General features: G+C 42.0%; 1 protein-coding gene across 4 annotated transcripts in view; it reads left to right on the forward strand.

The window, feature by feature from the left end:
- The window catches only part of KIRREL3 (kirre like nephrin family adhesion molecule 3), a 1,274,477-nt gene that overhangs the window by 1,242,847 nt on the left and 6,019 nt on the right, over positions 1 to 25,611 (forward strand). For all 4 annotated transcript variants that reach the window (XM_082273094.1, XM_082273096.1, XM_082273097.1 and 1 more), the window contains one exon: positions 12,892 to 12,972. In XM_082273094.1, the coding sequence (XP_082129220.1) occupies positions 12,892 to 12,972 (81 nt within the window). The remainder of the gene's footprint in view (positions 1 to 12,891; positions 12,973 to 25,611) is intronic.

The following is a 25,611-nucleotide window of genomic DNA, read 5'->3' on the forward strand; positions in this document are numbered from 1 at the left end:
ATAAAATGTTATACTGTATCTATCTCCTGTTTGGTCATCTTCCTTATGAGTAATATCAAAATTGGAGGAATCCTTGCAGTCCAGGAGGAATCTTATCTTAAGAGCAAAAAAGTGCTTTTTAACCAACCTGTTAAAAAGGGTCAAACATCTCTGGTAAGTGCACATCCATATTTTGAGCACAAGTGGTGAAGGATTTTGGAAAATTGCGTTGAAAGATTGGTTTTGGTTTTGGGAATATATCACACTGGACTATTTAATTTGGCTGATTCATCAAACAGTTTGTTCATATCTACATTACAGTATTTTTCATTATTATTATTATAACAGAACAATTCTACAGTATTTGGCACCAATGCATGTGATTTTTAATACACAGCTTTACTGCTTATGAAACAAATTGAAGATCATTTTTACAAAGCATTGTTTACAAATCTGTTTAATGTATGTGGCTATCCCTACACTTTATTGGACTGTTGATAAAGAAACATTGCTTTGAGTTGAGAGAGAAAACCAGGAAATAAAAAAAAAAAAAAAATGTGTTAGGGTGGGGCAGACACTCATTCAATGTCCTGACTTTTGGATTACAGCACCCTTCAAGAGGTAACACCACTATCAGGTCTGCCAAGTGTATTATCAAGATTTTAAGGTGTATTCATGAATAAATCTCATTATATACAGCGGGTCTCCTTATTACATGGATCGTGTCTCACAGTAGTGCCAGAAAGCTCTCTCTTGGCTCAGACCCGCAACAATTTTGCCAGTCAAGGCTGTACATTTCAATCACCCAATTACAGAGGTATATGCACAAGTTTTGCCTTTAGAAAAAGTTTGAAGAAGTCAGAAATTTATGAGTTCAAGCTGGAGTGTCTGCTTTTGTTCTTTATCCTTCCTAAGCAATCTGGCATGTGTCCCTGCCCAGCGAGGCCCGAGATGGGAAGCCCAATATAAGAAATGACTTTGCCCCTTCCAGGAATGCTGGAGATGAGTTTGTAACTGATCTATACTTTTAATCACTTTTCCAATCTGTCATAACTGTGCACTGTGACAATGTCACTGCCAAGGCTTGATGGCCTGCATTTTAAATGAGTCAGCTCCTCAGACTGGGACAGGTTGTGTTTGCTGGATAATGGAGCAAGATGTGCCATCCCTTACATACTGACAGACACAGTTTCAGTGAATTGTGTGCAACAATTCGATGTTAGAGATATTAGCAGCGAGCTAGAGCAACAGAAAGTCAAAGAAAGCTCTCTGATATTTAAAAGTTTTAACAAGAAAAAAAATTGTAGTAAAAATAAAATGGCTCAAACAGCTGCCATACCCTGATTAGTTGTCTTTGCTTTGCCACTCTATTTCTCCTAGAGTTTCACATTCACACCTTAGTTCTAGGGTCATCATAAAGGCAACACCAGCACTGTATTGGCCCCTCTTGATTTTCTGCCCACCTTGTTTGATTTTAGGATCTAGATTCTTCCAATGCTGCTTGGCAGGTTGGAGAAATAAGCAAAAAAAGTATACGCCCACACTCGCCACGCCAGCTCCCTGACCTGTTGAGACATGATCGTGGATTCTGGGATTTGTAGTTTGCAGACAGAAGTGTAAGATATAGAAAAAAAGCCAGGGAACAAACCTCTGAACTATATAAAAGATATTTCCACAAAGAGTAACATTTTTTCTGCTGAAATTACATTTTTTTTTTTTATATATGTGAGTGTGCCGGTTATACCAAACTGATGTTTTCAGATACAGAAGATGCATGGCTTTATAGGATCATTTGACTATTTTAAAAGAGAAGTATGGCCAAAGCTCTTTTGGCCATACTTCTCATGTGGGTCATAGGAGTGCACTTGTGCTCTCCTGTGACCCAGAATCAGTTGACAGCTGATGTTACAGACCTGCTCCAGACTCTGGATCCACCCAGATGCCTTACAGGCAGCTGGGTCAGCCTCTCTGCATTCCACAAAGAGCCTGAGCCAGCTGCTTCTGCCCCTCTCCTGCCCTAGCGCTCCAGTGAGCACTGGAGGAGCAGAGCAGAGAGCCAGTGACTGACAGCCACCACTCTCTGCTCAGCGAAGACTAAGAACTGAGCAATTAGTAGTCATGTGATCGATCAGTTTTCGGGCTTGTAGCTGTCGGGGGACAGCTTGCAGCATCAGAATGATGCTGCAGCAAGTTGGTAAATGTGTATATTTGTTTATTAAGATTTCCCCACTTCTCCTTTAACCCATTAAGGACCGCCCGCTGCAGTTTTACTGTGGCAGGCTGGCCCTTCTGATGTAGTCCTGCTAGGGGGAAGTGCACGATTACCACCAACCACCCGAGATTGCTCCCCGTTGAGAGAGAAGGACAGTCAGCTATTGTAAAAACAGGTCTCTGTGGTAATTTCAAAAGCCCATCCCCCCACAGTTAGAAACACTCCCCTAGGCTTACATTTAACCCCTTAATTACCCACCGTGTTAACCCCTTCCCTGCCAGTGTCATTATTACAGTAACAGTGCATATTTTTAGCACTGATTAATGTCACTGGTCCCCCCAAAAGTGTAAAAAATGTCAGTTAGGGTCCGATCTGTCCGCTAGAAATCTCAGATCGCCGCCATTACTAGTAAAAAAAAAATAAAAATGACATAAATCTTTCCTATAGTTAGTAGACCCGATAACTTTTGAGCAAACCAATTAAAATACGCTTATTGCAATTTGTTTTTACCAAAAATATGTAGCAGAAAACAAATTGGCCTAAAATGTTAAACAATTTGATTTTTAAATTTTTTTTTGGGAGTTATATAGCAGAATGTGAAAAATATTGTTTTTTTTTCCAGAACTGCCGCTATTTTTTTGTTTATAGCGCAAAAAATAAAAGGTGATCAAATACCACCAAAAGAAAGCTCTATTTGTGGTAAAAAAAAAGGACATCAATTTTATTTAGGTACAGCGTCGCACGACCGCGCAATTGTTCGGTAAAATAACGCAGTGCCAAATCGCAAAAAAGGGCCTGGTCATTAAGGGGGCAAATCCTTCCGGTCCAGAAGTGGTTAAAGATAAACAGACATTCAAAAAGATAATTTGTCAGGTGAGGGGTACACAAATATCTCCAGCTATCTAGATCAATTTTTTTTACAATAGTGCAATTATTTTCCCTCTTGCACCACTTTGCAATAAGGCTAGAAAGGGCAACAGTGGGTATTAAAGAATAAAAACAAGGTAACAATATTCATATCATATTATTTTTCAATGATTTTTTTTTTTTGTTAATATGCCTTACTGTGTGTATTAAAGCACGATAGCTGACTGCTTTTATGCTCAGTACCCACCTATGCGTGTGTGTGGGCCGGGATAGAACCTCAGGTTTTTAAGCTCACTCTGTAGCTGTTGAGATGGTTTCCTTACTTCCGGTGATGTCACCAGGATAAGATACTGTATGTATATTCACATAAAAAATTGGCAAGTTGGAACATTTCTGAGAGATAAAAATTATAAAAAAAATGACAATTATGAAGACCACAGTTGAAGGTGCATTTGTGCCAAGACTCTGGAGGTAGAAGTAGAACTAAAGACAAAAAAATATTTTTTTTAATTTAAAAAGAGCGGAGAGGGTTCAGAACACCTGTCAGATTTTCATTGCTGTCTGTGTCCCCTCTCTATTTGTTCTGTTTATCGTTATTACTGAGAGTGAAAGTTAAAATCCTAAATTTTGGGTTATCACCAGAACAGGAATGAGAGGAAATCTTTCAATGGAGGTATTAGTTTGGGTGACCCTGATGACAACCAGGAATTCTCTCACTTTGGAGGGATTTCTTTTCGCTACCTATTTTAGCTGTGGGGAAGAAAGTTTATAACTCTTCCTTACTGTATCCAAAACGAAAAGAAAAGTCACGCCTAAGGCAGCCCTTTCACTTGAATGAGCTGCCCTATGCACATTTGTTGTGGCAAAGAAATTCAGGGACCAAATTTTGACCTTTTGGTGTTTTGACACCATTCTTGCACGTTTTGTTGAGCGCCAAGCATGGCAAAATGGCACTGAGCTTGGGGTTTTAATTAAGGTGAATGGCACCCACACATGCGTTGCGTATTTTGCTGTGATGTGGAATTACCCAAATGTAAATGGGGCCTAAGAGTTTCTTAAAAGAGAAGTTTGGGTTTCTCTTTTTTAAATTATAATTTCCTAGGTGGATCGGTCCAATGCTGCATCTGTCCCCCAGCGACTCTGCACTGAGAACTGAGCGATCGAACACCGCCAATCGCTCAGTTCTGACAGCTCTCCAAGCAGAGAGCTGCCATCAGTCAGTAGCTCTCTGCTCTGCCCCCTCCTCGCTCACTGGAGCACTGGGCTGTGGAGGAGCGGGGAGTTGCCAGCTCAGGATCCCAACTCCATGGTCGTGCCTGGACCAACTTCTGTGACATCAGCAGAGAGCGGACTTCAGCTCGCTCTCTGCTGAAAATGGGTCACAGGAATGCAGAACGAACTGCCTTCCTGTCATCTATAGGACGACAAAAAAACAAGCCATTCCTGAACTCTCAAGCTGCTAATAATGTCAAGTATTTAAAGTGGTTCTAAAGGCAAAAGGTCTTTTATCATAATGCAGTCTATGCATTAAGATAAAAAAACCTTCTGTGTTCAGCAGCATCCCTCAGCCCCCCAAACACTTACCTGAGCCCATCTCGATTCAGCGATGTTGCACGAGAGACCCAGCTGTCCGGGTCTCTCCGCCCTCATTGGCTGAGTCAGCAGTGGGCACCATTGGCTCCTGCTGCTGTCAATCAAAGTCAGTGAGCCAATAAGGAGAGAGAGAGGAGGCGGGCCAAGCCACGGTTCCGTGTCTAAATGAACACACGGAGCTGCGACTCGGCTCAGGGGCCCCCATAGTGGCACTCTGCAGGAGGGGGGGGGTCATGAACACAGAAGAAGGACCAGAGAAGAGGAGGATATGGGCTGTTCTGTGCAAAACCACTGCACAGAGAAGGGAAGTATATCATGTTTGTTATTTTTAAACAAAAAAAAAAGAGACTTTAGTATCACTTTAATTTTCAAAGATCACATCAAAGACTATAGATTCCGGTTTTATTTGATTTCCAACAGCTGCCTTACATTTACATTAAACAGCTGGAAGGCTGCCAAAATTCTTCTGCAATAGAAAGCAATAGGAATTTCAGTGCCTCTATTTTAAACTCTCATGACAAACCTCTCCACAATACCTATAGCTACAGAGGTCATTGGAGGCTTTTTCAATGTACTTTTACTGCTGGTTCAGAATATACTAATACTTTAATGTGCATAGTCTGAGCTCTGGTTCACTTTAGCATATCCATAAAACTAAACAAAGACAACCACACAGACCACCTGCCACAAAAATACATTATTTCACCAATACAAACAGATTTAGGTTTATAAAGTTACATAGCATCAACAGATGGCTGGGTGAGATGGGTATTGCATTGCTGGTTTTGTCATTTACGGTGTGCGTTATAGACACCAGAATGGATGGAGGATTGGGATTTTGCTATTACAGGTTACAGATAAACCTTTTTATAGCCCAGTTCAAAGATTTACTGGAGTTCTTTAATTAAACACACAATTCCACTTTGTTGGATGAGGAGCAAAACAGAACATTCTTCACATGGACCGCCTGCACAAACAGAAGCCCTTTCCCCATTTGTAACATCCTTCAGTCCTAAATGTTCTATGCTGTGGCTTAACACACGGTGTGGAGGCTCTGAGAAATAACTGGCATTGGACTACTCTGTTAATAAACACTCGGATGCTGAATGACTGGCAAGAGATAGGGAGGGATCCCAGGATCCAATTACCGTATTGTGAGCACAGAGAGCCATTACAGCGCAGCTCATTAAAATCTCTCTCTTTACACTTGCAGAAATTCACATTGCTGTGCTCTCAAAGGAAATATTACCGTAGGCGATGTAAATACCAGACTACAGAAATGGAGGACTGCAAACACTGTCCAGCCAAGGGCAGTGAGGATCAGTAGACATTTTAATTAGCATGGGGCTCCTTACTTTTAAGTTTTACACATCTTGATCTCAGATGTCAATAATGTCACCTGTGCACCATCTGGTCTTATGAAGTCTTTTAGGGCTGCAAGGGCTGCATAAGGATGTAATGTTACAGAATAAAATGCTAATGAAATGTACATTACACACTTGGACCCAACTCTTTAGGCTCGTTAAGTACTTAAGACAGTAAACTGAGATAGAAAAACCAAATGCCAGCCATAGGCGAATGGGGCTGGGAACTAAGAATTTGTCACTTCCTGTCTTGGTAACAGTGGTTAGCGAGGCAGGAAGTGAGGAGAGGTCTCCCTTATATTGGCACATACAGCAATAAAAAAATAAAAAAATGTTTTTAGTATTTTGGAAGAATTGGAAGCTCTGTGAGATTTTATAGCAATCTGCCCTGCTGGTGAAATCCCACTCCCTCCCTAATAGACAAAGTGTCCCTTACTTTCTGTTGTAGTTACCACTGGCACAGGAAGTTAAGGTAAATTTCTCAATCAGGGACTACGAAAATATAAAATAAAAAACAACAAAATGTAAAGCCCCTCTCCATCCTAGAAGTTTAAAAAAATGTTTTGATTGCAGTTACGCTCTCAATTGCAGATTGGTTTTAATAATACATGCAAGGAGCAAAGCTATACAATTGTCTTTAGATTTACCAAAACCATATAATATGAGGTCAAATCTAAACACTTTCAATTTGTATGCAATCAGGCAGGCCCGTGCACTACACATAAAGGAAATCTAACAACAAAAGTTGTATAGTGTCTATCCAGCTTAAGTGTGCACATGTAGAAGAGTAAGTGCTTGCTTTGTTCACCAATTGATATAGAATAGATTAACAAATATGTGTATCCATTTCTTGCCAGGTATACCAATGCCAACTACAGAAGTGTTTCTTGAAATAAATTTATATTATTAATACCATATACTACAGTACTAATTCATTAATTATACTAATTTTGGATAGTACATTCACAGAAATATTCCATTATTGGTTCGTTTGATCAGTTTAACTCTCAGCCCCCGTTCACATAGGGGCGACGCTACTTCGCACCGCGACCTCCGAGGTCGCGGTGCGAGCAGCGCGCCGCGACCTCGGAGCGGCCGCCATGGACTTCATAACATTGAAGTCTATGGCGGTCGCCTCCTGGTCGCCCCACAGAAGCTCCAGACCCTTTTTCTAAGTCGGAGCGACTTGTGTCGCTCCTATTAGAACGGTCCGCAGCTTCCCTATGGGAGGCGACCTACGGCGACCTGTGAGGCGACCAGGTCGCCTCACAGGTCGCCTTAGTGTGAACGGGGGCTTAGATTCTTGTTATTACAGGAAAACCAAACATATACAGTCAGCTCCATAAATATTGGGACATCAACACAATTGTAATCTTTTTGGCTCTATACACCACCACAATGGATCTGAAATGAAACAAACAAGATGTGCTTTAACCGCATACTTTCAGCTTTAATTTGAGGGTATTTACATCCAAATCAGGTGAACGGTGTAGGAATTACAACAGTTTATGTATGTGCCTCTCGCTTTTTAAGGGACCAAAAGTAATGACAAATTAACAATCATAAATCAAACTTTCACTTTTTAATACTTGGTTGCAAATCCTTTGCAGTCAATTACAGCCTGAAGTCTGGAACGCATAGACATCACCAGATGCTGGGTTTCATCCATGGTGATGCTCTGCCAGGCCTCTACTGCACCTGTCTTCAGTTCCTGCTTGTTCTTGGGGCATTTTCCCTTCAGTTTTGTCTTTAGCAAGTGAAATGCATGCTCAATCGGATTCAGGTTAGGTGATTGACTTAGCCATTGCATAACATTCCACTTCTTTCCCTTAAAAAACTCTTTGGTTGCTTTCGCAGTATGCTTCGGGTCATTGTCCATCTGCACTATGAAGCACCGTCCAATGAGTTCTGAAGCATTTGGCTTAATATGAGCAGATAATATTGCCTGAAACACTTCAGAGTTCATCCTGCTGCTTTTGTCGGCAGTCACATCATCAATAAATACAAGAGAACCAGTTCCATTGGCAATCATACATGCCCACGCCATGACACTACCACCACCATGCTTCACTGATGAGGTGGTATGCTTTGGATCATGAGCAGTTCCTTTCCTTCTTCTTCTCTTCCCATCACTCTGGTACAAGTTGATCTTGGTCTCATCTGTCCATAGGATGTTGTTCCAGAACTGTCAAGGCTCTTTTAGATGTTGTTTGGCAAACTCTAATCTGGCCTTCACTCTGGTGAAGTATTCTCTTGATTGTTGACTTTGACACACATACACCTACCTCCTGGAGAGTGTTCTTTATCTGGCCAACTGTTGTGAAGGGTGTTTTCTTCACCAGGAAAATAATTCTTCGGTCATCCACCACAGTTGTTTTCCGTGGTCTTCCGGGTCTTTTGGTGTTGCTGAGCTCACCGTTCTTTCTTTTTAAGGATGTTCCAAACAGTTGATTTGGCCACACCTAATGTTTTTGCTATCTCTGTGATGGGTTTTTTTTTTTTCAGCCTAATGATGGCTTGCTTCACTGATAGTGACAGCTCTTTGGATCTCATATTGAGAGTTGATAGCAACAGATTCCAAATGCAAATAGCACACTTGAAATGAACTCTGGACCATTTATCTGCTTCTGTTAAATGGGATAATGAGGGAATAACACACACCTGGCCATGGAACAGCTGAGCAGCCAATTGTCTCATTACTTTTGGTCCCTTAAAAAGTGTGAGACATATACAAACTGTTGTAATTCCTGCACCTTTCACCTGATTTGGATGTAAATACCCTCAAATTAAAGCTGAAAGTCTGCAGTTAAAGCACATCTTGTTTGTTTCATTCCAAATCCATTGTGATGGTGTATAGAGCCAAAAAGATTAGAATTGTGTCAATGTCCCAATATTTATGGACCTGACTGTACAAAAAAAAATAATAATAAAGATAATGCTAATAGCAGAGCACTTTTATCAGAAAAATTAGTTGACTAGTGAATACAGGCAGGATTTTTAGCAGGGAATTAAAAGGAATAAATCTGTACCATAGTAGCAATAATGTCACAACCTTATGTTGCGAAAATGGACACGATAATGTAGGACTATCATTTTTGCAATTTCCAGGCTGTAATAAAACTTGCTCTCCATTTTGGTGCAATAATGTTAAATTAAAACAAAAAAACAGCCTAAAGCGAACCTTGCTTATCTTCAGCCACAGAAGATACACATAATGATTTTGTTTCAAAGTTTTCTGTCAAGCGCAAGGTTAATTCAGGTAATTCCTCCATTTTGCTGCAAATTCACTGAAGCAATTGACCCACTCGGTGGTATGATAGAAGCTGGACTCTCTCCAGTTCCAAGTAATGGAAACTTATGCTGCCTTGATCATTAACTTGCAAAGCTTTAAGTGCAACAATAGCTCTGTAATAATGCAGGATCATACACAGAAGCCATTACGGCCCCAGCTCTACACATGACTTTTTTAAAATTGCTTCCTGCCCCACTAATACACGTGTCAAGGCTTGCTCCAGGCTTAGGCCTACATCTCGAGTGAGATTACCTGCCATTGGTTGCTAAGAGACCAAGCTAATAGCCATGTTTTCAGCCTGTCCTGGGTCCCTTTTTTTTTTTGTATCCTTTACAGAATAACTTACAAAACAATTGTAAACAAAGGCATAGTGACAGTATAAAATAACGTATTATAGATTTCCAACAAGCTGCACTGGGCCAACATTAATTCCTGTCTGATTAGAGAGCGAGTAATGCAGCAGAATCATATGCATATTTTATATTCTCTGGATGGACCCTCTCCCAGCCCACGCTTTTCCCTTCCTCCCCTAGGAAATTGCACGCTGCCCCCCTGGGCAAAACACAGAAAGTAGCACTCTAAAATCAATAGTAATTATAAGTAACATTTCCATGCGGCTGTATGCCTAGACGGGTTTGTGTATTTTTTTTCTTTTCGATTCAGATTTTTTTATTTTTTTTTTTCATATATCTGAAATGCCCTTTATGCAGAATTAAAAATGATCCAGAAGTGTTAACTCCAATAAGTGCGGTCAGGTTGATAATGGAAAGAAAAGTTTTCTGTTTAAACCAATGGAACATGAACCTCTTAATGCTGGTCACACTTGCATTCATCTGGAAAATTGTCTGCAAACAATTGTCTTCATGGTCCACACAAACCAGAGATATGCAAAATCATACACATTAAAAACAGATGAAAACCAGTTTAAACTCAAACATTCGCAAACTCATGAAACTGGATAAAAGTAACCAGTCTAGATTCTGGGTCCACAATAGGACAAATGTGGCAATTTCAACCAGAAGTGGAGCAGCACATTGCAGATTTCTCATGGCATTGGTAAGTGCCAGGGTACATCCCGGTAGAGATCTACAGATTATCGGCAAAGCTGATATATATCAAGGGCAGATATACACTTTCCCCGATATATCGGAATCGGCCCCGACGGTTACCAATATTGCCAATATTGTCGTGACATCATTGCGTATGTTGCGCCACATGCCACCGCGCACTTGGACAGCTTCTGCTTTCTTAGGCCGCCTCCCTCAGCCTTGTCTGGAGTCGGGACAGTGAGTGTACGACTGTATGTACACTACAGTTACAGTGCACAGTGTGTTTAACACAGCCGCCGCGGCCACATACATACACCCACCCACAGCTGCCCGGTGCCAGCCAGCCGCCCACACACCCACAGGCCTGTACCAGCCAGCCACAGGCCCTGCCTGCCTGTACCAGCTAGCCAGCCACAGGCCCTGGGCCTGTACCAGCCAGCCACCCACCACAGGGTGCCAGCCAGCCACCCACCAAAGAGTGCCAGCCAGCCAGCCACCCACCCACCAAAGGGTGCCAGCCACCCGCAACAGGATGCCAGCCTGCCACCCGCCAAAGGGTGCCAGCCAGCCACCACACCACAGGGTGCCAGCCAGCCACCCACCACAGGGTGCCAGCCAGCCACCCACCACAGGGTGCCAGCCACCCACCCACCACAGGGTGCCAGCCAGCCACCCACCAAAGGGTGCCAGCCACAGCCACTACAAGAAAACAACAAGAGAAGGGCACACCGACCTTGTGCATTACCACTTAAAAGTTTATTAAAATCAAAGAAGGGTAGCGTACAATATACTCACAAACGTAGCATATGAACAAGCATATAGGAAATAGGCACCGCTCGCTTCCAGGACACTTCTCTACTGCTGGATAGCGTGATGGCGTCCTCAAAACCTGATGTGGCTAACGCGTTTCGAGGGAGGACCCTCTTCCTCAGAGCCAAAATCGCACTAACTGCGCTGCAAAACTGCTAGAAAAAAGCTAGACAGTGGATTGGAGTCAGTGGACTACTGCTGCAGTAGTGCGCCACTCACTGCTGCAATAATTTTAACTCACAACTCAGTCACTGCAGTAGTGCAGTTACTGCAGTAGTGATTTAAAATTATTGCAGTGAGTGAGTGTAATACTGCAGCAGTAGTCCACTGACTCCCCACTGTCTAGCTTTTTTTCTAGCAGGTTTGCACTGACTGCAATAGTGATTTAAAATCATTGCAGTGAGTGCACTACTGCAGCAGTAGTCCACTGACTCCTCCAATCCACTGTCTAGCTGTTTGTTGTTGTCTTGCCTTTTTTCTAGCAGTTTAATTTGCACTGACTGCAGTGTTAAAAATGTTAATAAACAAACATTAACATGTTCAGTAACAGATTTGTGTCGAAAATTGTGTTTATTTTGCAATTTTTTTTTTAAAACAAACAAGTGTTTATTGAGTCATGTACATAACAGGAGCAGAAAAACAGGTACAGTCACGGTCATTGAAAACATTACTGAAACTAATGGTACAAAAAGTAGGGTCAAGCAGGCGTATAATATTACAACAACCGCCCCCCCCCCCCCGTCCCACAGAGGTCCTGAGGAACCGGGGGGGGGGGGGGCACCACGGTAGAGAAAGATAGATAATACCAGCAATACAGGCCTACAGCAGTTTAACCTAGTAGCAATCTAACAATTGTATAACAACAATCTAAGCACGCACTGCGGGTGTGGGAGAGAGCCCGAGGGCACAGTGAGGGCAAGCCGCCACCGAACCAACCAGCTGGAATCAGGGAGTGCACGTGGCAGGGGCCTTAAGCCATCTGTCCCAAATCTTGTTGTATCATCTCGGACATCTTCTATTAGCATATAAAACTTTTTATATGGGATAGTGGCATTGACAGCGGCCAACCAGGAAGACAGGGTGGGTGGAGATGATTGCATCCACTTTTGGGCTATCCATTTCCTAGCGGTGAACAGGGTTTCACGGAGAAAGTGAAGTGTATATTTATCTATGTCCTCATTGGGGAAAATCCCAAGGATGCACATCTTAGAATCCAAGGAGACCGGGCAGCCCATGTGGTCCTGGAGGAACTGGAGAGAGAGGTTAGTACCTTAGCTAAGTTTTATTGTTTGTAGAGACACGAAAACAGAGTGCTACAGAGAGGATAAAGAGCCTGTTTTCATGGGACTAGACGCAAGCTTGTTATCCGGGACATTTTTTGGAAGTATCACAGCAGGTTAACTCAGATTATTTACAATCTCAAATTCTGATGAAGGCAAGGGCACTTGAAATATGTTACTTGTTTCTCTTAACTAGATATAATGATAATTAAACTGGATTAAGACAGCTGGCTATTTTATTTCTTAAAGTGGCCGTAAACCTCTGCAATGAAAAATGAACAAAATAGATCCTCCTTTAGTGTGTACTTTGCCTCAATCCTAAACACCCAGTGTGATTTCTAGCTTTCCTCTCCTTCCTCTGCTATTTGCATAAGTCATTTCCAACACCTGACACCACAAAATCTCCGATAGGCCAGCCTAACAACATACTTTTTTTACATTACAGATTGACAGGGGAGACTTCCAGCAAGACTCGGTCCTCAAGCAACTGGAGGTCCTGAAAGAGGAGGAAAAGGAGTTCCAGAAGGTACATTTAAAAAATGATTACATAAACTTTTTGTTTAAATAATTCCCACACCATTACAATTATGTCTAGGATGCTTCCAGTGTCTCATATCGCTTACAGTGGCATTCAGTATTTACTGTCTTTTGATCTTAAAGTGTATGATAACAATAAGCACTTTAAGGGTCCTTTCACACGGGCTTTCCGCCCAGCGGACTCCGTTTTGCTCAGTGGGGATCGATCCACCGATCCCCGCTCAGCAGGCGGATGACAGCTCCGTCTCCACTTACTTTGCAGAGTAGGAGCCGTCAGATTCCTGCTCCCCCGCCCCCCCAATGGGAGATCGGATGAAAATGGACCACCTATCCATTTTCATTTGATCCGATCCTCCAGATGGATGGAAAATAGGGTTTCCATCCATCTGGATTTCACAAACCACATCGGATCGGAGAGCAGCGGGTGTCAGCGGACATTTCACCGCTGACATCCGTTGCTCCATAGAGGTGCATGGAGTGTCCGATCAGGGCCGCCTGAAAAAAACTGACAGGCGGACCTGATCGGAAAGCCCGTGTGAAACGGGCCAAAAGCGTAACTCCACTTTTGTTGAGAAAACAACATTCCCCTCTGGGTGATCTCTGAACATTGCAGGGGTTTTAATAAACTTTTTTGCAGATTCCTACCTTTTGTTATTCTGAAGAAGTCATTGTTTGTTCCTTTGTGTCTCTGTGCTGAGTGGGTCAAATGGGAATGATTTTATAATGATCAATCAGCTGTGGCAGTTGCAGGGCTCTAATGAGGAAAGATGCTGGGCCTGCATCCCTTTAGACGTGTTCGTATTGGGAGTATCTCACCAAAAATGACATTTTTGTTGCAGGGGATGCCAGAAATCTGACTTGTATCTTAGGCAGACTTCTGGGAAATATGGTGAGCCAATCACACAAGCAGGAAATTATGTTTTCCTGGGGTGTGGTCAGTACACATTCTGTGTAAACAACAGCTCTAAGTAGCCATATTGCATTGCATTTTCAGAAAATTACAACAGCTGCAGATTGCAAAGAAAAGGTACTTTTTAATACTATTCAATTACAATATGATTTGTGTCGCAATTGTATACACTATATTGTTTTTTCTTTATTTGCTGATTTTTTTTCACCATGAAAGTGGAGTTACCCTTTAAATATCGAAAAACAAATGTAGTATATCTCTGCCATAATGCACAGTATAATATTCCAGTGTGCTCCTAACTTCCTATAGTGAGCTGACAACTCTGCCTCTACTGCACTAAAATCACAAGTAGTGTTGCCAGCCTTGCTTACTGGACTATAGAACTCCACCCATTCCCACCTCCTCTTCACATGTTTACATCAACTTCTTTCAAGCAAAACAATGTGTCTGCATTGATTGCTCACACACTGGTGGAATTCAATAAAGCTGCTGTGCCACTTTTCTGGCGTTAAAGTGGAGTTCCACCCAAAAGTGGAAATTCCACTTTAAGGACTCCTCACCCCCTTACATGCCACATTTGGCATGTCATTTTTTTGAGGGGGGTACCTACTTTTGACAGGTACTTAGCTTCCACCTCAAGTGGCTTCTGGAAGATGAAGTTCTGGCACCTGGAACCTGGCATGAGTGCATTATACAGAGTTCACACATTTCAAATATAGTTGGGTTGGTGCAGTGCTCTCAACAAAAATGAAACCCAAATATACTAGTTAACTTAAACCACCTAAATTCACTTAAACTTGCTACAGGTGGTTGCCAGCTATTACCTTGTAAAATAGTGAAGTATTAACTACAGTGCAATATGTGAGATAAAAGCTAAAAGTTGTTAGAAACATTTCTGGTGCTATTGCATACAATTAATAATCTGCTGTTCGTTCTATTTGCATACATTTAGTAATCTGCTGCAAGCTATTACCTGACTCATGGCGAGCAGGAGGGAACGTTTCCCCCCCCCCCCTCCCGCTGCCTTCCGTGGCTTTGCCCGGGTCTCCCGTCCCACCGGGAGACCCGAGCACCCAGCCGGCACGTCCGCCGACTGGATGGAGTCCCGATCTAAGCCGGAAGCGGCTTCGATCGGGTCTCCGATGACGTAACCCGGAGGCGGCGTCCATGACGTCACATCCGGGTTACTCTGCTGCAAAAGGCGGCAGATTTAAAAAACGAATGTATTCAAAAATGCTGTTTGCAGCGTTTTGAACACATGGAAGTGTAGTGGAGGGGTCTAGGGTCTTTTTTCCCTCCATAAAGAGTACCTGTCACTGCATAGTGCTGTCACAAGGGATGTTTACATTGCTTGTGACAGCAATAAAAGTGATCAGATTTTTTTTTTTTTTAAAACATGTGAAAATGTTAAAAAAAAAAATAAAATAAATAGGAAAAAAAAATATTTTAGCCGCCCCCGTCGCTGTTAGCTCGTGCACGAAAAAAAAACGCATATGGAAGTCGAGCCGCGAATGAAATCGCTGTTCAAACCACACATGTGAGGTATCGCCGCGATCGCCAGAGAGTGAGCAATAATTAAAAAAAAGAGCTACACTCTAAACTGGTAACCGTTAAAAAATTTTAAATGTTGCCTATTGAGATCACTATTGACCGTAGTTTGTCGCCATCCCACGGGTGTGCGCAATTTTAAACCGTAACATGTTGGGTATCTATTTACTCGGCGTGACATCAAAAATATTGCAATGACCGCCATTTTATTCTCCAGAGTCTTTGCTAAAAAAATATATATAATGTTTGGGGGTTGTAAGTAGTTTTCTAGGAAAAAATACTGATTTTAGCATGTAAACAAAAAGTGTCCGAAATAGGCCTGGGGCTTAAGTGGTTAATGCATTCTATGCAATAAGATAAAAAACCTTTTGTGTGCAGAAGCCCCCCTAATACTTACCTGAGCCCATCTTTATTCAGCGATGTTCCAGGAGTGTCTAAGCTGCGTGGGACTTCTATCCTCATTGGCTGAGACAGCGTGAGAGAGGGGGGTGGTGGCGGGTCGTGGCTCTGTGTCTGAATGGCACTCAAAAGGAAGGGGCCGGGAGAGCTGAAGAGGGACCTGAGAAGAGGAGGATCCGGGCTGCTCTGTGCAAAACCAACTGCATAAAGGAGGTAAGTATAATATGATTGTTAGTTATTTAAAAAAAAAAAAAAACGAGACTTTACAATCACTTTAATAGTTCACAATTTTTACAAAGCATTCGCTGGCAACCACGTGTAGCAAGTTTAAGTAACTTTTTTCTTTTATTCGATATATCTGAGTTTAGTATATATGTTTTTGTTGGGATGGCTGCACCAACCCAACCATATTTTAAGAGTTCACATAGGTCTTCTCCTTCCATGGTCTCATACTTTAGTTTCAGGTCCTGTTCACACCTGAGCGTTTTTCAGCTCGTAAAATGCTCATCTCTGAAGTCTCAAAACGCCTAACAAGCGAAATCCCCTTCATTTCAATGGCCCCTGTTCACATATGAGGGTTTTGTCCCCTGAAGCAAAATGCCTGAAGCTCAAAAAAGTACATGAGCTTCTTTTTTGGCAGATTACAAGCGTTTTTGTTAGATGTCAATGCCTGCCTCCAAACACCTGCAAAAAACGCCTGAAAAAAGCCCCAAAAAAAAAACCGCCAGAAAAAAACCCATACAAAAGCCTGAAGACGATACGCTCAGGTGTGAATGGAGCCTTAGGCACAGATTTTATTTCATATATATCCTTACATATTATCACAATGTGCCATTATTTCACAAGTTGCCTTTCACCGGTCTTGAATTTGCTGTACAGTGCATTACTAGCAGTTAGGTCCTGTTCACATAGGCCTACTTAAAGTGATTCTAAAGGTTTTTTTTTAAGTAACAAACATGGTATACGTACCTGCTCTATGCAGTGGTTTTGCACAGAGCAGCCCAAATCCTCCTCTTTTTTGGGTCCCCTGCCAACGGTCCTGGCTCCAAGCCCCTCTGGAGTCCCCTCAATAGCAAGCCTCTTGCTGTACGGGCAAATGAGCAGGATGGCTCCCAAGCTGTGCTCCTCTGAATGGACACTGTCCATTCAACACACAGAGCGTGGCTTGGCCCTGCCCTCATTGGCTCAATTGCTGTGATTGACAGCAGCAGGAGCCAATGATCCCCACTGCTGTATGAGCCAATGAGGAGACAGATACCCTGGAGAGCTGCTGCTCTCATGCACATTGCTGGATCAAGATGCCGCTCAGGTAGGTATAAGGGGGGGGGGGGTGTTGGGGAGCTCTGCACTCAGAAAAAAGGTAACAAACCTGCCTTTAGAACCATTTTAGGAATATGCCCATGTGAGGGGATGCACAAGTGTTACGTGCATCTCTGTGCAGGCCATCCCATTAATGTCAATTGGGGCACAGCAGCTGCATGGACACTGCTCCCAATTTGACATTCATGCCGATGCATGTGGGTGCAGATCCCTGAAAAGATGGATGGTAAATTGGGAGCAGTAGCCTACATGAATGGGACTGCTTACACGAGATGCACAGAACACCTGTGCGGGCAAACATGGCTCTCACACAACTGTACACTGTGAATGGGGCCTTACAGTCAGCTTTGAGTGATTTCATGCATTTTTTGTATTACATTTTATAAGAATGGACAGGGTTAGAAATGCATAAAGAAACTAAGAATGACAAAAAGCAGGATAGAAAAATAAATAGCTGAGAATCAAAAAACTACAGAGCAAGTATCCTACGGGTAGAACAATAGTGAACTCTGACTGTTATAACGCAATTACAAAGTGCAGTAATGAGATACTAGGTGTAGCAACCAATACCAACCACAACTCAGCTTTAACAGACCAGACTACATCATACACTGATATCTGTTTGGCTGTTTCAGGTTACAAGGGTGCATATCACTGCTGCTCTCTGCGCTATCTTACTGAATAAGCCCATAAGTCATTGTTAGTGAATCTATTTAACCTTAAGGTTACTAATTCTCATGAAACATAAATGCCTGCTTCAGCCACGAATGTTAATTGGAATGGAAGTCATAACCCCATAGAACACATGTGGCTTATTTTTCTATTAACGGTCTAATACTGTACCTCCAGGATATTTCCCCGGGGTCAGAGATTAGACTGTAGCTGGAGGCTGTAATTCTACAAGCTAGTTAACATGAGGTTCAGACGTGATAACCCACCTGAGGCCCACTGCAACAAGTCAGTCCCCAGAGAATATCTGATATAAATGTGCTTTTGTATTGCTTATTTAAACCCTATATTCACCTCCTTGTACCTTTCTGGTAAATGTAATATTGTAAGGCAGGTCAAGAAAACAATTTCCTTAGTCAATAAAATATACCCCCTATCTTCTTTCCTTAAGGCAAACCTTGAATAAAAATATGACAGTCTTCTACAATACAACTCAGCTGTGTAAGGTAAATGATATGTGATTTAAAAAAAAAAAAAAAACACCAGCCCTGTTGTCTGGCGTTAAAGAGCGTGGATTCGGCATTTCTGTGATGCTGTGTATTGTGAATGCTAAACTGATAAAACAGCTAAAATTTAATGGCAAGCTGGTCGTGTCTAAAGATCAACATTAGTAACTTCTCCCTGAGAAGTCCGGGAATGCTTACAGATGACCCAGAAATGCTGTCATGACAGGAGATTCTGAGGGTTGACCTTTTTTTTGGCAATACATTATTCTTTTCTGTTGTTACAGCAATGGAATAGCTACACTATTTTGCCAAAAGTATTTGGACGCCTGCTTTTACACGCACATGACATTTAATGGCATCCCAGTCTTAAGGCGCGTACACGCTATAAGAAAATTTCCGTCCAAAGAACTTTCGTACAATTTTCGTATAGTGTGTACAGAAATTTCGACAGCCGATTCTGACTTTTCGTACGAAAATTCCCAAAGGAACAAACTCCAAACTTTTTCCTGTATGGGAACAGAACACACGATTTTCGTTGAATGTGTACCGTTTTCGTACAATTTTCGCACAAGAAAAATCAGAAAAGAAAGACCGCACATGATCAGAAACAATAAACAACAACAAAAAAAGCCATTGTCATAGGAGAATTTTCATACGAATTTCCATTCACTGGTTTCGATTTGCTGTGAAACGAGGCAAATCAGACGATGGCCCGATTTCCTTATAGTGTGTACCCCACTTAAGTCCCTAGGGTTCAATATTGAGTTGGCCCACCCTTTGCTGCTATAACAGCTTCAACTCTTCTGGGAAGGCAGTCCACAAGGTTTAGGAGTGTGTCTATGGGAATGTTTGACCATTCTTCCAGAAGTGCATTTGTGAGGTAAGGCACTGATGTTGGAGAGAAGGCCTGGCTCGCAGTCTGCGCTTTAATTAATCGAGTTAAGGTCAGGACTCTGTGCAGGCCAGTCAAGCTCCTCCACTGGAAACTCGCTAATCCATGTCTTTATGGACCTTGCTTTGTGCACTGGTGTGCAGTCATGTTGGAACAGCAAAGTGCAATCTCCAAACTGTTCTCACAAATTTGGGAGCATGAAATTGTCTTGTTATGCTGACGTCTAAAGAGTTCCCTTCACTGAAACTAAGGGGCCAAGCCCAACCCCTGAAAAACAACCCCACACCAAATGATTTGGATCAAAGCACAAAGCAAGGTCCATATAGTGTATAACGCAGCTACATATAGATGGAACATTTTTTCAGCCAGCAAACTGATTAAACAAAAAAAGAAAAATAAAGAAACAAATGGATTCCCCCATCCACACAAGCAATTTGGATTGAGGAATCTTCCCTGCTGTTCTATTGTATTCTGACAGCGCTGATCAAATGAATAATTTCCAACATTCTCTTTTGAGAGAAGTTGTTTATTAGATCATCTTCTCTTGAGTGAGCCATAGATGGATCAAAATTTGTCCGGTCCTTGCTGAACCAACTGATTGTCAATCCATCTATAGCTAGCTTCAGTGTAAACAGGTGACTGATTGTTAAGATGAATGATCTTTGTATGGCCCAAAGTGCAGATCATTTAAAGGGTAACTCCACTTTTGTGGGGAAAATAAAAGTAAATAAAAAATAAAGCATATACAATTACGACACAAGTCTTATTGTAATTGAATGTTATTAAAAATGATCTTTCCTTTTCAATCAGCAGCTCTGTAATTTGCAGTGCAATATGTCTACCTGGAGGTGTTCTGTACACAGAATGTGTACAGAACGCCCCCCAGAAACATCATTTCCTAGCTGTGTGAGATTGGCTCACTGGTTTTCCCAGAAGTCTGCACTAAAATACAAGTCAGATATCAGGGCATCCCCTACAATAAAAACATAATTTTTGTTTAGAACTCCCAATAGGAAATCACGTCTGCAATTTTCCTCATTAGAGCCCAGCAGGTGCAGCAGCTTGTTGATAATTACCAAACCACTCCTATTAGATTTACTTACCACATGGGCACAAACAAACACACAAGGATATCTTCAGAATAACAACAGGTAGGAATCTGCAACAAAGTTTGTTAAAATCCCAGCAATGTACAGTATCTCACAAAAGTGAGTACATCCCTCACATTTTTGTAAACATTTTATTATATCTTTTCATGTGACAACACTGAAGAAATTACACTTTGCTATAATGTAAAGTAGTTAGTGTACAGCTTGTATAACATTTTGTTACATTTATAACACTTGTGTAAATTTGCTGTCCCCTCAAAATAACTCAACAAACAGCCATTCATGTCTAAACTGCTGGCAACAAAAGGGAGTACATCCCTAAGTGGAAATGTCCAAATTGGGCCCAAAGTGTCAATATTTTGTGTGGCCACCATTATTTTCCAGCACTACCTTAACCCTCTTGGGTATGGAGTTCACCAGAGCTTCACAGATTGCCACTGGAGTCCTCTTCCACTCCTCCATGACGACATCACAGAGCTGGTGAATGTTAGAGACCTTGCGCTCCTTCACCTTCCATTTGAGGATGTCCCACAATGCTCAATAGTGTTTAAGTCTGGAGACTTGTTTAACCAGTCCATCACTTTACCCTCTTCTTTAGCAAGGCAGTGGTCATCTTGGAGGTGTGTTTGGGGTCGTTATGTTGGAATACTGTCCTGCGGTCCAGTCTCAGAAGGGAGAGGATCATGCTCTGCTTCAATATGTCACAGTACATGTTGGCATTCATGGTTCCCTCAATGAACTGTAGCTCCCCAGTGGTGGCAGCATTCATGCAGCCCCAGACCACGACACTCCCACCACCATGCTTGACTGTAGGTAAGACACACTTGTCTTTGTACTCCTCACTTGGTTGCCGCCACACACGCTTGACACCATCTGAACCAAATCAGTTTATCTGGTTCCAGTAATCCATGTCCTTAGTCTGCTTGTCTTCAGCAAACTGCTTGGGGGCTTTCTTGTGCATCATCTTTAGAAGAGGCTTCCTTCTGGGACAACAGCCATGCAGACCAATTTTATGCAGTGAATGGTCTGAGTCCTGACAGGCTGACCCCCAACCCATTCAACCTCTGCAGCAATGCTGGCAGCACTTATACTTCTATTTCCCAAAGACAACCTCTGGATATGACGCTGAGCAAGTGCACTCAACTTTTTTGGTCGACCATGGCGAGGCCTGTTCTGAGTGTAACCTGTCCTGTTTAACCGCTGTATGGTCTTAGCCACCGTGCTGCAGCTCAGTTTCAGGGTCTTGGCAATCTTCTTATAGCCTAACCCATCGTTATGTAGAGCAAGACTTCTTTTTTTTTCAGATCCTCAGAGAGCTTAGTCATGAGGTGCCATGTTGAACTTCCAGTGACCAGTATGAGAGAGTGAGAGCAATAACACCATATTGTAGAGACATTGTAACACTAAAAAGTCACATAACACCGGGGAGGGAAAATGGCTAATTGGGCCCAATTTGGTCATTTTGACTTAGGGGTGTATTCACCCATTTTTTTTGCCAGCGGTTTAGACATTAATGACTGTGTGTTGAGTTATTTTGAGGGTACAGCAAATTTACACTGATATACAAGCTGCACACTCACTACTTTACATTGTAGCAAAGTGTAATTTTTTCATTGTTGTCACATGAAAAGATATAATAAAATATTTACAAAAATGTGAGGGGTGTACTCACTTTTTGTGAGATACTGTACATAGATCACCCAGAGGGGATTGTTTTCTTTTCAACAAAAGTTTATCTTTTAAAGTAATTCTTTCATCAAGTGAAGGATACAAAAATTAACCCCCTGAAAAAGAACATGCTTAATGCTTCTCTGTCCCGGCACCCATGGCTTGAATGTCCGCTCTCTTGCAGAACTACAGCTTCCAGAAAAATCTTCTGAATCTTACACATGATTGTATCCCTTTCTGTGTGTTGTGGTTCCTCCTGTTGGCTCCTAAATCACTGCGTGTGTCCCAGAGACACAGTAGGAACCCAGCGGTCAGCCAGTGGAAACCACATTGGGGGACATCATCCTACCAGCCCTTCCCTCTAGACATGATCTGCCTGCATTGCATAGAAATGCACAGCGACCCATTGATGACATCACTGGGTCTAAAATAAAGTATGCACTGAAAACAGAAAGATTTTGTTAAAAAAGAATTTCAATTAGCTGGTTGATGGGGTGGGCGGCCAGGGAAGACAAAGTATAAGCAGATTAAACACTGGCTTTCAACCTTTTTTTTGTGACAAAGTCACTTTAGGTATCTGATTAAATGATTCTAAATGATCATACCCCACAGTTATGTCTGGCTTACATTCTAAGCAAGCTATATGAGAGGAGAACACATAGAACCTTGCTGCAAATACGTTACACATTGAGTAGTAACATGTTTTAGCAGCATAAGCCTCACTTAGGTTTACAGCATACTTTTCCTGGAATGACTGCTGGAAGATAGAAAGGACTGAAATGGATGTATCCTCTTAGGACCAAAATGACAAAGCCAATGCATGTCACAGAGTATAAACAGAAAAACAATTTAGCTGCCTTTGCAGCTTAGTAATAATGTTAGCAACCTTGACCAGCAAATATGTGGCTTCAGTTTTGTCTCTAGACCAAATGCTATGAAGACAGAGACCCATTTTACAGCTGAGCCCCCTGGTTGACCTCCATATAATAACATCTGCTGCAGTTCCATTCCAGAGCCTCTGGATCACTGGCCCCAAGCTTTAGCAGCCAATTAAGAGTACACACTGATAAATCAAGACAAGAGTCCTACGGAGATCCTTTCCCTTTACACGAGGGGTTATGCGTAATGTGAAATGACTGTATAAATTGTGCGTTAAACAAAAGTATCTGGTCAAAAAAACGAGAAGAAAAGAGAGAACGGCAATAATAATAATATTAGGTATATTTTCTACACAGTAAGGACTGAGATCCAAGCTCCACCATTAATAGTTTACCAATAATTTTTGGCAAAAAATTTACATAGCGTGCTACTTTATTGTAAAAATCTTAGGTGGTATGAATACATGTTCTGCAGCGCTGATTTCTGGGTTCACTTCCCATCCCTTTCACCAGGGTTCTATCAGGATAGAATTAATAGGTTTTCCCAGCATTTGAGTGGGATATTTGTTTGCGTCTGATAGCTTTGTCCTAAAATAAAAAAAATGGCCCTACAGTGTGAGCCTACAGTATATAACCGTGGTGGAGACACCAGACAGACACTAAAGACACAAATTAATGCAGCTCTGGATTTATTAGTACATAATCGTTTTAACTTGGTTTCAACCTACTACAATCTTTGTACCACAGAGTTCAGACTGGGAGAGAGATAAGCAGCAGAAACAACCAATCAATTATGTCGCAATGCTTAAGTGGTAACATGGGACATGCTGACAGAATAGGAGAGCAGAGTGGGAGAGATGAGCTCATCAGCCTGATGCTTCTCCTTCTCTGTCCAATCACAGGCTGGGGGAGGGACAATGTCTGTAAATTTTAGTGAACTGCAGCAAGGAAAAATTAGATGCTCTGTGGCAAAACTGTTTAATCTCTTCACGCTGGCCGAACGCACATATGCATCCTCTCAGTGTAAAACACTTACCTTACAGCACGGTAGCCGGAGGTTACTGGAAAGAGCCAGATGCATACTAGCCATTAGGAGCTTTCCGATCATGTGACCACTGTGACATCCAATCTCAGCGGTCACATGACCCGAATGCCCGCCTCCCAGCATTTAAAACCCTTAAAGGGCCAGGAGGCGGCCAGCAGGAAAGGGTAAATCTCAGGACTAGATAAACAGGCATACAAATACTTTAGCAGGTAAAACAGCTTTCATGTATGTACATCATTTGTGTATTTAGCCATTTGCCTGGGGAATAGCTTTAAAGTGGTTCTAAAGGTAATTGTTTTTCCCTGTCTTAGGATAGAAAAAATGTTTACCACCTGTTGTGCCCCCCTCCCCCCAAACACTTACCAGAGTCCTTTCTCGATCAAACACTGCGCCCAACTGCATCTCTTCTATCCCCTCTACCTAGTCTCATTGACTCCTGCTCCTGTCAGTCAAATCCAGTGAGGGGGTGGGGCTGAGCCACACTGTGTGTGTCTACAGATGCACACAACATAGCTCAGGAGTGTGGCCACATGTGTGCCCCTAGACCACATGGCTTGCTATAGGGGCACATGCAAGAGAGGTGAAGCAGAGTGAGCTGGTGGAGGAATTCAGAAAAGGAGGTAAAGGACTGCTCTGTGTAATACCATTGCACAGAGCAGGAAAGTACAAATCTCCTTTTTTTACTTTAACTAAAAAAAAGCTTTACAATCACTTTACAGCTAAACTTTAGGCAAAATAGCATTGTACTTTTACTTTTAGTCATTGCTTTACTACCAAACATTGCTGCTGATTTTACCATCAAAAGAGAGGATTGTGCTGCCTGTTTAAGGGTGACAACATTGTATAAAACCATTTGAATTCTTCACAGTGTTCTCACCTATTTAGTCTGCACAGCTGCACTTGCACTGCAAGGCTGTGTGATGTCACATCTTCAGGCATCTCTCAGCGATGACTCTATTGCAAAGTTTTCTGGGACAATATGTACAATCCAATGACAGTGCCAAATAAATTTCTTTGTATGTGTACTTGTTTTGTAGACCTGATGAAGGGGTAGTGTGCGTGGCCCCCTAAATGCGTTTGATTTTTTTCTGCTATAAATCAATCTTATTATTATAAATCTTGAAATCTTAAACGTTTGTTTGGCATTCTCTTTAGATTGTATGTATGTGGATTGTCATCTCTGGGTCCTTTCCCTGGTCCTGAGAGGAGTCACCATGTATGGCTTGCTGGCAAACAGGAGTCAGTGTGCCAAGTGACCCTTAGAAAATCTGAATTCAGTGATCCATTAGTTTTTTTGTGTTTGGATTATGTCACAGTATGTAATGCACAGCACCGCTGCTGCTCCTTCCATTGGCCCAACAAGGCTGTACTGAAGCAAAGAACAAGCAGCCATATGACCGCTTAACAAATAAAAAAAAATCAAAGGTATTTATAGGCATTTTAAAAGTAAAACTATTGCACAGAGATATATAAAACCAAATTAAAGCAGCGCTAGCATATAAAAATAGTGTAATGACAAATTTTGTGATATTTGTGAAATAAATAAATAAATAATTAGTCCTTATGATATCTGGGAAGAAATCCAAATAAAGTGCTCAGGTGCAGAGATAACTTATAGGTGCTCCATCCAAGGTGATGGTGACCTCTTAGTTCCCCACTCACCACAATGCCAAATTTTTAGCGC

Source organism: Pelophylax lessonae (genome assembly GCF_965119305.1).
Source record: "Pelophylax lessonae genome assembly, chromosome: 12".
In the NCBI taxonomy this organism is placed as follows: Eukaryota; Metazoa; Chordata; class Amphibia; order Anura; family Ranidae; genus Pelophylax; species Pelophylax lessonae.